Below are 13,527 nucleotides of genomic sequence, written 5' to 3' on the forward strand. Positions count from 1 at the left end.
GGTCATGTTGGGGCACCACCAAGGCAAGTGTAGTTAAATAATTCGACCCCAGAATTTATTTTAAAATCTGGTGCTTATTTTCTCGCGGCCGTTTCCCAAACCACTAAGTTACAGGGACGTAAACAAAACAATTCCGGTTGCCAAGCTGTTGTGGAGGCATACATAAACACATACACACACATGCATATGTATATATTCATGCATGTATGTATGCATGCATGTACATGACAGCCTTCTTTCAGCTTTTATCTATCAAATCCATTCATATAGCATTAATTGACCGAGGCTACAGTATAAAACACTTGCTCAAGGTGCCGCGTTCATGTGGCTTCTTAACTATAATATATATAAAACAAAACTTTCAATGCTTATATAATATATATAAAGCAATATATTATATATAACATTATGTGTGTATAATAATATAGGCCTACATATTATACAATATATATATATATATATATATTGACTAATAATAATTCAATATGACTATTATATAACAAAATAAGTTTCTGCATTTGAAAGGTTAATTATCGTTGATTTTATATAGATGTAACGTGTCGGCCTGCAGTTGTACCGAAGCGCCAGAAACTCAATTCGCGGAACTTTGAAGAATTTTAGCAAGATGAGGAAATCTAAAAGTTTGTGCTCCTTCCAACAAGCATTATAGAAGTTGTGGATTTATTTTAGAAACGTTTTATAAAAATGTGACATATCATCAGCTTTAAGAATATGTATAATTACGGTAGAACACGATTACAAAATTCTTTACATGTAAACATACTCGCTGTCAGTCACATCCATCAATTAGAATTGTCAAAGTAAGCAAAAACTTTCTAGAAGTTTTAATATTTAAGTATCATCGATGCAGTAAGTGTCACCGAAGGAAAATTCTTCAGATTTGTTTGTGTCACATTCATAGTCACATCTTATTATTTCTCCTCTAAACATTACTTTAACTACATTTCAGGCTTCTTGTATTACGAGGGAGAAACACTGAGTAAGAAATGTCAACTTGTCCCAAACAAAGTTTAATTTGTATCTCATCTTGATTGTTGATTAGTTGTTTATCAGATAAAAGTTTCACCATTAAGTTAGTAGCCATCCACTATAGTTAATGGAAATACAAATAACTATTAAAACTTTCATCAGAGAAAGGGGCTTAGGGTTTACACTCAGTGTAATTATAATAGGAAACAAATTAAATGTCATTCGAACGTAAAAGGCCCACGAAGTCTGTAACGCCAATGTATTAGAGAACGTTTCAGGTTTAACCTAATTTTAAGGGGTTAGATCGATATAAAGGGGTATTTCAAATATGCAGTTCATTCATGTAAGGGAAAAAAAGTATTCGGACTTACCTTATAATGACAGAACTGTAAATAATCGTAAGGCATTCGCATCTCGAAATCGTCTTCGACATCTAAGTGAACAGCTACATCAGGCCTGTTAGGCATGTTCTTTTGTTTACAAATTCGAACACAGTTCGATACTTTGATAATCTTGAAGAAAAACGGTATCATATTCTCCAATTCCGGGGTAACTGAAGTTTCATTTTCATTTATCACATTTCCTCGACATTCACGCCGACAAGTAATTAAAGTACTTCGATAGAATTTATAATCTTTCAAAGCATCATTGATTTGTTTCACACATTCAGGCCAGCTTTGACTCCTGTAAGCATCCCTTGCCCTGCTGTACATTTCATCGTATGTATCTGATGATGGTTCAATTGCTAATATTTGTGCAATATTCACCAGGCAGAAGCCCAGAATAAGTCCCCTTAACGCCATGTTATATAAATATAAATCCTTCTGTATAAAAATATATATAAGTTTCAAAAAGTATTCTAGTAAACAGCCTATTAAAAATTTACATCACCAACAAATCATTTATGAAAGTTGTTCGAAGAATTTCGGTGGTGAAACAACAAAGTATCTAAAAATCGCAGATGAGTTCCGATGGAGACAAGCTAAGAATTATTCTGCTGATTCAGGTGATTGTAACGATAGCAGAGCCAAGAGTGGGACACGTGTACAGAAAAAAAAAAAAAATTAAAGGCAAAGACGGAATACAGACTTAGACGAGGAAGAATATAAATATGCGTCTGACAATATATTTAACTATAAGCAAAACACTAGCTAGCTTGTATATTCATATAAATTTGAAATAAATGGTGTTAGCAGCAGCATGAGAAGAGAAAATAACTTTTTTCCGCATGCTCTCTTTCTCACTTTCTTCTTCCTAAAGTGACGACTGTGTTTCACTGACTGCTCCTGATAGAATCACATTACAAGTGTGGTAAGAGTTACTTTTGAGTAGGCCGACGCGTAAGAAGGCCAGCTTCTCCAACTATGATATGTACACACACACAAAAAAAAAGTCAGCAATGCCTAGATATATAAAGTTTGTAAAAGGGAAAGATGGAAAACGAAATTTGGCAATTGTTGTGCCTGAATTAAAAATGATTTCGTCCATCCTGTTTAGAAAAGCAGATACGCTTTATCAAATATAGTACCAACGTTTATTTTTTTGACATATGAACAAGTGGCGAAATTTAATTTTAATCAGTTAAAATTTCGAGAGTTGTCCCGCTTTTTCTATTTGCTTTTTTTTTTCTTTCTTTTTTTTTTTTACCAAACTTGATAATTAAGATAGTGATTATTCTCAGGTGAGGTAAGAAGTTTTACCCAACCACATAGTCCCGGGTTCAATCTCACTGTGTGGCAACTTGGGCAAATGTCTTCTACTATAACTCTGGACCGACCAGAGTCTTGTGGGTGGATTTGGTAGACAGAAACTGAAAGGAGATAGATAGATAGATAGATAGATAGATAGATAGATAGATAGATAGATAGATAGATAGATAGATGTGTGCCTTTGTGTTCGTCCCCTACCACTGCTTGAAAATTGGTGTCGGTTTGTTAACGTCCTCGTAAACAGCGGTTCGGCAAAAGAACCGATAGAATAAGTGGTCGATTCATTCGACTAAAAACCCTTCGGGCGGTGCCCCAGCATGACCACAGTCAAACGACTGGAACAAGTAAAGGATAAAACATCACTGAAGAAGGGTGTAATTGTAATTAATTTCTTATTTACAAAGCTGTCATCTTCACAAAAGAGAAGGAAGAACTGACATATATGAACACTTTTCTAGAAATGGCTTTAATAATTATTCTTTTTATTATAGGCAAAAAGCTTGAAATTTGGGTTGTGGTAGGGCTAGCCGATTACATCGACTCCGGTATTCGACTGGTACTTTCTCTATTGACTCCGAAAGAATGAAGGTAAAGTCTGTTTCGACGGCATTTGAACTCAGAACATAAAGAGAGATTAAATAGCGCTAAGTATCTTGCCTGGCGTGCTAGCAATTTTATCAGTTTGCTACCTGACTTGTAGTCGTAATAATAATAATAATAATAAGAGCACTCAGAGAGCGCAAACTTCCGCCAAGGCAACAACAACGTCTTTGATTTTTTTTATTGCCCACAAGGAGCCAAACATAGAGGTTACACATTACAAAGACAATACAAAACATATAATCTGGGAAATAAAAATACAAAAAGAAATCGAGCAAGGAAGAAAAAATAAAAAGAATCGAATGAAATTATGAAAAGGATAAAAATGAGGCGCAATGCTCACCCACTCGACCCCCGAAGTCGAGTGGTTACATTTAGACATTATTTTGGACAGTTTTTATCTCTTTTTTCCCCCTTTTTTTAAACAAAAAGTTCACATCTTCATCAATTTTTTTTTATATTGTTCATATCATACATTATATCTTTGTCTAAAATTTCTCAACTCTTCATATTCCACCACGGGCGGCAGGGTATCGTACAACACCAGCCCGTCAATCATTGTTACCAGTTCACGATATGAATCCATGAATACTTCGTATCTTTCGTCATTCAGTAAAACACACCGTTCATTCTCCTTGAATTTCTCCCTAAGTAGCTTTACCTTTACTAATCCCTTCCACTTGGATATTCTCCTTACCACCTCCACACTCTTTACGTAGAAGATCAAGAATGTCTTATGTCTAAATTCTTTCCCTCTTGGTTCCGTCTCTACTGTATACGTATGCTTGAGTTTAGGCGGCTCCCTACCTTTTGGGGGAGTCCTCTCTGTTTCTGCTGCTGGTCCTTGCGAGTGTTCTCTTGATTTTGCCTTTATTCTCCTTTTGGGGCTGACAAACCCATCACTCCCTCCTTTGTCGCTTTCGTTCTGTTTTCCTTCGTCTTTACTTCTTCTGTCTCTAATCAGTTCGTGCCAGTCACGAGGCCAAACATCCCTGAAAGTTTCATTCGAATTCATCCAGCGGTTCTTGAGATATCTTGTCCACTGACAAACAAACAAACACGACTGAAAACAATATTTCCACCTTAGCGAAGGCGGAGGTAATAATAATAATTTGGAATATGGTAACTGTAAAGGTTGTACCTGTAATAATTGGTACATTGGGAACTGTAGGCAAAGATATAGACAAATGGTTGAAGAAGATCGGAATAGAATATCCTGTAGAGCTTCTACAGAACATTTGCCTCTCAGGGACAGGAAAGATTATCAGGAGGGTTCTAAGCACTTGAAAGACTGTTGAAAGCTAGTGGATACCTAAGGTTACAGGTAGTATATCCCGCTACTCACATAAATCCTACTAAGAATGATAATAATAATAATAATAATAATAATTTCAAATTTTGGCCCAGTGCCAGCTATTTCGCGGGGGATGGGCTAAGTCGATTACATTGACCCCAGTGCTCAACTGGTACTTATTTTATCGACCCCGAAAGGATAAATAGCAAAGTCGACCTCGGCGAAATTTGAACCCAAAACTTAAAGACGGACGAAATGCCGCTAAGCATTTTGCCCGGCGTGCTGGCGATTCAGCCAACTCGCTAGCTTTGGTTTCAATAGTAATGATTTCTTACAAAATACTTCTATATATGGATACATACCATTTCATATACACCAAGATAATTGGTGATATGTGTGAACGAGAGCGTTCACATGTATCTTAATTTTCAGACAACTTGTTTATAGTCGTTTGTTCAAATAATCTACATACAGTTCTGTGTGTTTCTGAGAAGAGCATTTTATTCTATCTCACCTCAGTTCACCTAACTGCATGGAATAGTTAGTTGCCAGATCACCAAAGGGTATCATCTACGATGCTCCAGCATCCTATCCACTAGGAAACGTTTCTCTCGCTTACTTCGAATCTAATAACCGAAAGTAGACACTGGTTTTAAAAGGTCCCTTGATCCAGTGGCCAATCGAAGAAGCCCTTGTTTTAGCCACCCATCACACCCCGACCCTTATACAGGCTTATACAGTAAACCCAAAACTATTGTCCCCATAAAAGTGTCGCCCGGAGCCGACCATCCCCTCGTCCCCATCTAGCTACACTACTGCCTGGGTTCATGAGGAACAAAATTTAAAAAAGATATTTCTTTTTATAGTTTTATATGAGAGCAATGCAATTTCTCAAAGTAAGCAATATAACGTTGGATCGTTAGACAGCGCAATTATAACCACAGTCGCACAGACTATGGGTTCGACTGTGCAACATTTCAAACAATAATGAATGTTAATTTTACCACCAGACGTCTCCAAGCATAGTAGGAATTCGTAAAAAACTGCACTTGTTTTTATTTCCCCCGAACCTCACTCTATCGGAATATGAAGAAGACATTGAAAATAAAGAGATATCAATCATCTGATAAATGGAGGCAGGGAAACTAATTTTTGCCCCTTCCAGTACTTATCTTCTTTGTCTTCAAAATTAAACATTGCCTGCGATAGACAGGCAAAGTGTTCTATATGAGTAATTGGACTGTATGAGTAATGGAACTCATATAGATTATTGCTTTTGCAATAATTACTCATAACTAGATGAATGGGTCCGTTGCGAGTAAAATATGCTATAGACAACGTTTATGTCAATGACCGGATACAACCGAACGCTGCTGTACGGCCTCGTATTAGCACTCATCGAACAGGTCAAGACATGATTATAAAATATATGTACCCCGGATTAATATCATCCAAAGTGGTTGGGCTTCTTTTTTTTTTAAGACAGCTTAAGGCAATATATAAAATAAGTGCGCAGTGTTCCCGAAATGCAAAGTAATCAACCTGAAATGTACAATTATGACTTCATTTTGTCAAGTAATGAGACAACGCTATTTAAAACTGTGTTTAGATTATTTTTCCTTGTTATTTGTTTTTCGAAAACATCATGTAAGTAGAAATTTATTTCACATTTTCCTACAAGTATGAAATTACTAAGCTCTAAGGATCAACACACGCACACACAAATAGCAAGACAGAACCATTTGCCATCTGTTGGTTAATTATCTTGTCAGACTAGAATGAACAAGGCATTAAGTCAATCATGACATGATGCTAACAAGGTATGAAACATAATATACGCCATATGAACGTCTAAAAATGGATTAATGTTTAGAATTGTGTCATAGGCATGATTTTTAATCTGCATGTGCTCTGCAGAAAGTAAGATTTCATGCCTGCTATTATATCCAATAATTCCAGTTATTCATATTTCATGCATAGTAAATACTTTACTTTCTAATGCAATGTTCTTATTTTTGTATTTTAAAAAAATTCTGCAGATAAAGGAGGTGGGGACGATGGATTTTTTTTTTTACTTCCAAGAGTACCATAATTACACTGTTCTCACAGCTAGATGCAGATACTGAATCTGGTTGATATAGTGGCCATAAATTTGACAATGTTTATGGAAAAGGACCTGTGGATATCAGTTACAAAGTATCCACCTGGTCGTGTGTCTATGGGATTCAAAAGTAAGATGCAGCTGATAAAATAAAATATCTGAGATATTCTAGTCAGTTATAAGGAAAATGTATTGGAAACGAGTTTGATGTGGACTGCATTGGCGATGCTGGACTAGTCAGACATGAGAAATTATAACCGGCTGCCTGCCATATGTACAGAAGAGAGAACACAATATGGAAAAGTTGGTGAAAATCACTGCCAGAGAGATGCCCATCAAATATGTTTGTAACCAAAGCAAATTTCGTCGTTAAATGAAACCGAAAAGATTTCTGAGATTCAATTGCTGTGTATGATAAGCAATACAAACAACCATGACAAAATTTATGGATGGATAGATATATCGCGTGACATGAAGATACTCATATTTGATATAAACAACTGGTCGTCTAGGACAGAAGCTTCTGAAATGCAAAAACTGTTCGACTGTAATAAGCCATTTAGTCCATTTAATGCTATTGATTTAGATGTTTATTACATCAATCTTACTTTTACTGTGATCTTTTCAACTATTATCCAAAGTGATCTCAATCGATTCCAGCGGAAAAATCTGTTTTAGCTGAAATTTAGTGTAGAACTGAAATCAATATGTACTGCAATACCTTATCACTTATATTCAAGGATACCTGCAAGTTGATCGCAGGTATTCAACATATATTTTGGTGCAGGCGTGGCTGTGTGGTAAGAAGTTTACTTCTCAATCACGTGGTTTCGGGTTCAGTCCCACCACGTGGCATTTTGGGCGATTGTCTTCTACAATAGCCTCAGGCCGACCAAAGCTTTCTTAGTGGATTTGGTAGATGGAAACTGAAAGAAGCCTGCCGCATAAGTGTGTATGTGTCCTCCACGACCACTTGACAACTGGTGCTGGTGTACTTACGTACCCGTAATTTAGCGGGTACATAAATATAAATGACCGATAGGATAAGTGCCTGGCTTTTAAAAAAATAAGTACTGGGGTAGATTCATTCGACTAAAATTTCTTTAAGGCGGCGCCCCAGTATGGCCGCGGTTTAATGACTGAAGCAAGTAAAAGATAAGAGATACGATGAAAAGATTGGTGTGTTTATTTATTCATTTATTTATTTGTACGGGTCACCGAGACAAACTTTCACAGCTGGAGCAAAGAAAATTTCAGAAATTGATACCTCAAAAGCGACTTCCTCCGGTGGTTTGAAGTTAGATATGCAGAATATATACTTTGTATCTTGTGGATTCTGTTCACGTTTCATGGAAATCATTAGTTACATATTCACAACAGAGTGAATGATATTTACAACATAATACAGATTCACTGCAGAGTAAACCTAACTAAGAGCTACGATAAATTTCTCATGGACGTGGGCAATTTGCGACTGTTGTGCCTCTCGGAAATGGTTCTGTTTCTGTTGAAAATGTTTCAGCTTAGAATTCCATTCACATTCTTTCCATTGTAGACTTTAAACTATAAATTCAGGCCCTTTACATATATATGTTATTTCTTTACTACCCACAAGGGGCTACACACAGAGGGGACAAACAAGGACAGACAAACGGATTAAGTCGATTATATCGACCCCAGTGCGTAACTGGTACTTATTTAATCGACCCCGAAAAGATGAAAGGCAAAGTCGACTTCGGCGGAATTTGAACTCAGAACGTAGCGGCAGACGAAATACCGCTAAGCATTTCGCCCGGCGTGCTAACGTTTCTGCCAGCTCGCCGCCTTTTACATATATATGTATATGTGTGTATGTATGTCTGTCTGTATGCATGCATGTATAAACTCAAGCGCCTTATGGACAAGAAGCAGCTCCAAAGAGGTTTTGACGAATCACTGCCCTCTGAATTCGACGAAAATAGCTAACTGAAAAACGCATCCCTATGGATGAAAAGAAGGGAGACTGCCAAAAGAAATCAATTTGTCACAGCTCGCTTTCCCAACCGGTTTGAACTTGATATATTTGACCAGCAAGGCGGTGAGCTGGCAGAAATGTTAGCACGCCGGGCGAAATGCTTAGCGATATTTCGCCTGTCTTTACGTTCTGGAAGGCCATCCAGTCCCGGCGACTTGTCCCGGGGCACCCGGAAAGCACCTCTGTGATCGGCCCTTCACAGCGCTCCGGCTCGCGTTCAGAGAGGCACGGGCCGCCGGCCAGGAAATCCCAAAGGGCATCCCTCTGGTCCATTCCCCCCCCCCCCCGAACAACGCGGCGAAATGCTCCTGAAAGGCTTTACACATCTCTTCCAGTCCGTAGATCTGTCCTTGTTCATTTACCACAGACCTTAGCGTAGCATCTACGCCACGTTGGGTTTCTGCCGAGAGAGCCCACCCGGCAACGTTGATACCCTCGCGACACAGTGCACGTATTTTAGCCCGGACTCTGCAACCTTCGTGTTTGGCTTTGAGGTGTCAGTCCAAGGTCGATCTCGCCGCCAAAACTTGGGGTGAAGAGCCCACTCTCACCGCCTCTTCTAATGCCTTAACTAAAGACCCTTCTACTCTAGCCTGCTCTAGACTTAACTGTTTGCTAAATCTAATAGACTCAAGTCGAATGGCTCTTTTGAGGTCCACCCACCACCGGTTATTCAACACGGTACCAATGAGTGTCCTCGTGACTAACTCCTTAATCTGGTTACGGTATATTTCGCAAGCCAATAGGGTCTTGTTCAACTTCCAGTAACCAGATCCCTGTCTATGGATTTTATCTATATATACCCTACACGTCACTAATTTGTGATCTATATATGGTATATACGTAAATTGTGGACAGCTAAAGGAGGAGCTATCTCTGGTATTTCTGCGAGATCCGTCGTTATTACTCCAAGTCCACATTGGAACGCTCGGATTCTCAAGTCTGAATCGATCCGCCAGCCTAAATCGCTTCAGTAGATCGATGAGGCGTGAGTTACTTTTCCTATCGGTCGAGCCAACGTTGTCCAGGTGTGCATCCAGTACAGCGTTAAAGTCTCCTAACATAACTATCGTCCTTGATGTCACAAGAAAATCCTCCAGGCGTCGATAGAACTCATTCCGTTTGCCTTCTGTGCTAGGCGCGTAAATACCTATCAACCTGAAGGTCTTACCACTGAAAATCAGATCCAGAACGACCGAATCACCTTTTGGGCCTAAAAAGACTGCGCGTGTCTGCAAAGCCAAGCTTTTTCGGATCAAAACCACAATGCTACCCGCTCCCTCTGTCCGACTAGGAGACATGATTTTCTCATGGTCTTTCAGGAAGTTTGATAAGGCGTGCATCTTGTCCAACTTGGTCTCTGTAGCAACCATAATGTCAATTTTATGTGACTTGAAGTCATCGAGGAAACAGGCTTGCTTCCACTTTGAACTCAGGCCACATACATTTAAACAACCTACGCGTAGCGTGGCCATGAAAAAAACAAACAGGAAAAGAAGGAGATCTACTTACGTTTTTAGTCTGAGGGGGATCATCCTCAGCACTCGTGCAGGTGGGATTTCCCCCTTTACTTCTTCCATAGGTGGTTCTTCCGGCGGGTCGAACACTTTTGGTAGGTCTTTTAACTCAATAATTTCTTTCGGATATCTTTTCTTAAAGTCCTTATATAGTTCTTTCAGGATCTTTGCAATGCTATTTGGATTTTTGTTGTTGTTTGATTGGTATATCTTACTTTGTAAATTGGGTTTAATTACCCCCATCATGGAGTTGTTGGTGTTCTTATATACCACTGTGGTCATCTCCTTGTCGGGCTTAGGTTTTTTCTATTTTTAATGTCATAAAGGTTTTTCCTTTTGTTGTTTTTTTTCCTTCCGGATTGCTACATTTGTTTTCTTTCTTTGATTTTCGGAGCCGCCTCTTTAGTAGGCAGCTCCACTGTTTTCTTACGTCATTTTCGTGACATCATCTCGAAGTCCATCCCTTCTACTGACGGTGTCACTTCGACTGATTTTTCGACTTGTTCTGGTTCAGTGGTCGCTCTCTGCGTAATAGCCTCTGTGGCTGAGGGCGCCTCCTCTTTCTACATTCTCCTCCTGCTCCCTCTCCTGTGCTTCTTGTTCTTTCAGTTGTGCTTTTTTTTTGGGGGGGGGGGGGCAATTTGTCCTCAGGTGCCCCATTTTTCCACATTTGAAGCATCTGGGCTTCCTCCCCTCTACATGTACAGCCAATGCGGTATCTTCACCGATACATATTTTCTCTGGTAATTTCTCCAGATCTGTTGTTGTTGCTTGGGTCAGGATCTCCAGAGTTTGCCCTTTCCAGTTTTGTGGGGCATCCCTGGATATCTGTATCATGTTTATTTTTTCTTCTCTTCCGTATAGAAGGGTGGCAATTATTCACGCGATTTCTATCTCTGGTGGGATATTTTAAATCTTAATCCGGACGTTCTACGTCCCAGATATAGTTGTAGCAACATAATGTTACCCCTTTGCAAGGTTCGAGTCGATATTTCTTTTGCCCTCTCGGCCGACTCGAACCTTGCTTCTACAGTTGCAAATTTGATACCTCGGGTCAGTTATTTTATCTGACCTAACACTAGCCCGAGGTATTTTTCTATAGTGCTTTCTTCAAGGTGTTCGAATCTTTTTCTTTCACAGTCGTAAGTTTTGTAGACAATTGTACACTCCTTTTTCCAATTCAGAATCTCGCTGGTGGGTGTGATTCGGCTTTCACCATTTTCCTCGTGGATCATGCTGTATAAGGCTTGAATTTCTTCTTTCTTGAACGTCAAGTTTTCTTTTTTTCCCACAACGAAAGCGAAGTTTCTTACTTCAACTGAAGACATTTTCACTTTTAAACAAGATATTGTTACAATATCGATATCAAGGTTCGTTCCTATGGAACACAGTTTGTAATTAATAAACAATTCCTTCTCCCGTGGGGGAGGCCAACAATTTCACAAGGAAATTTATACAATGACAGTTCAACAACGTTTCCCTTACGGGAAACCACAACAAAAAAATAAACAATTCTTGCAAGCAAGCAACAAAGCAATTTTACACAGACCTTTCAAAAAAAATAACACACTCCCAGCCTAAGAAACTAAGCAACTCTGAAGCTACAAATACAGCTCTTCTGTATGTGTAGTCTCTTGTCATGCCATCAGATTATCACATGAACAAAAGCTGTTGATTGGACAACAATTGGGTTTGCGCACATGATCAAATTTGGATTTCTATGTGGTAAAACATGGGATCGAATCCAAATGTTATAAGAATTATAACTTCAGAAAAGAGTTACAAACAAAAATGAATTTCAAATAATTTGAATTAGATGCAAATGATTTGCCAGAGAAAAATGAGAAGAGATTCAATGAGATTTTTATACATTTCCTGCAACAAATTATAACATTTGATACTAAATATCAATGATTAACGGTAACTTTGGTGTTCTATTTTGTATTAATTACTGATGGTTAAATTTGCACCAACTTGTAAGACAGACGAGATAATATATGTGTGGCTGTTACAGAATGATACTTCTGATCATTATTCTAAACATGTACCAGTTATTTACTATTGATATTTAGAATCAAAATGTTTATCTACGCTGGACAAAATGCTTAGAGGCATTTTATCCATCTTTATGTTCTGAGTTCAAATTCCGTCGAGGTTGACTATGCCTTTCATCCTTTCGGGGTCGTTAGAATAAGCACCAGTTGCATATTGAGATCAGTGTAATCGTCCCCAAAATTTCAGATCGTGTACCTATAGTAGAAAGGATTATTTTATTTATTTATTTTTACGGTATTATGAATTTCAACAGGAGCGTTGTTATTCGTATCTGATTCAAACTGATTGTTTAAGTACTTGCATACGTCTATTAATCAGTATTTGTTTGCTATTACTTTTAAATGCGTTAGCTTTGTATGGATTTCGAACGCTAAATTTTACATCAAACAAATAAACTTTTTGCTGATTAACATGATACCCAAACCTTCAAGCTTTTTCCACCAGCCCCTTCCCATGTGCTATACAGAATCGTTACATGGGTAACTGTATTAGCACCACTCTTCTCACCAGCAAACTGCACATTTCCTTCATTACTTTCCTTAACTCCTCTCACTCTGGCTTAAAATTCACCCCTTCCATCTCTACCACTTCCCAAGTATACCTACTCTGTCTTTCAAAACCTATCAACTCCCTTTCTATCTTTCTTTTATCTCATCCCACCCTACTCTCACCAAATTTGCCATCCCTTACGCCTAATTCTTCCGTCACTGCCATTTTAATAACCGAGACTCTGGCTTCAATGCTAGATTATACATAGTGGTCGACTTCTTCCAACAGTTTAGTTATTCCCCATTTGCCATCGACACTGCTCTTTGTTGTGCCTTCGCTATTGACCGCAACTCCGCCATTCTATCCTCTACTCGTCCTACCACTAACTACTTTTACTTCCTGCCTCACTTTCCATTCCCCCGCCTGACTACTCCAACGCTCCATTCTGCAAAACTTCCGTGTCTGCGAATCCAACTCTGCCACCGCCTACAGTTTTCCCGAACACCATTTCCCCTTCTTACAGCAGCGACTTCAAAATGGAAGATTTTTCTGGTTCACACCCAGTTCCTTCGGCTTTTTCCACACCTTTGCATGCGCTCGCTTGTGCTACAATACTTGACACGTCGCATATAATATCACCATCCTACACAATCCGAGATCATCTTTCTATCATGAGGCACTTTAAATGCACTTTCAAAAATGTCAGCTATTGCATTAAATGCTAATTCTTTGGTATGTTGTATATCGGGTGTAAATGT

At 38.6% G+C, this 13,527-nt stretch overlaps 1 protein-coding gene across 1 annotated transcript in view; it reads right to left on the reverse strand.

Moving 5' to 3' along the window:
* LOC106883505 (prolyl 3-hydroxylase 2) overlaps positions 1 to 2,300 on the reverse strand; it is a 105,944-nt gene extending 103,644 nt beyond the window's left edge. Inside the window, exon 1 of the mRNA XM_089353115.1 lies at positions 1,362 to 2,300. Coding sequence (XP_089209241.1) covers positions 1,362 to 1,793 — 432 coding nt within the window. The 5' untranslated portion in view covers positions 1,794 to 2,300. The remainder of the gene's footprint in view (positions 1 to 1,361) is intronic.
* Positions 2,301 to 13,527: the final 11,227 nt, after the last annotated feature.

This window comes from Octopus bimaculoides, chromosome 5, assembly GCF_046866305.1.
Source record: "Octopus bimaculoides isolate indiv1 chromosome 5, ASM4686630v1, whole genome shotgun sequence".
Taxonomy (NCBI): Eukaryota; Metazoa; Mollusca; class Cephalopoda; order Octopoda; family Octopodidae; genus Octopus; species Octopus bimaculoides.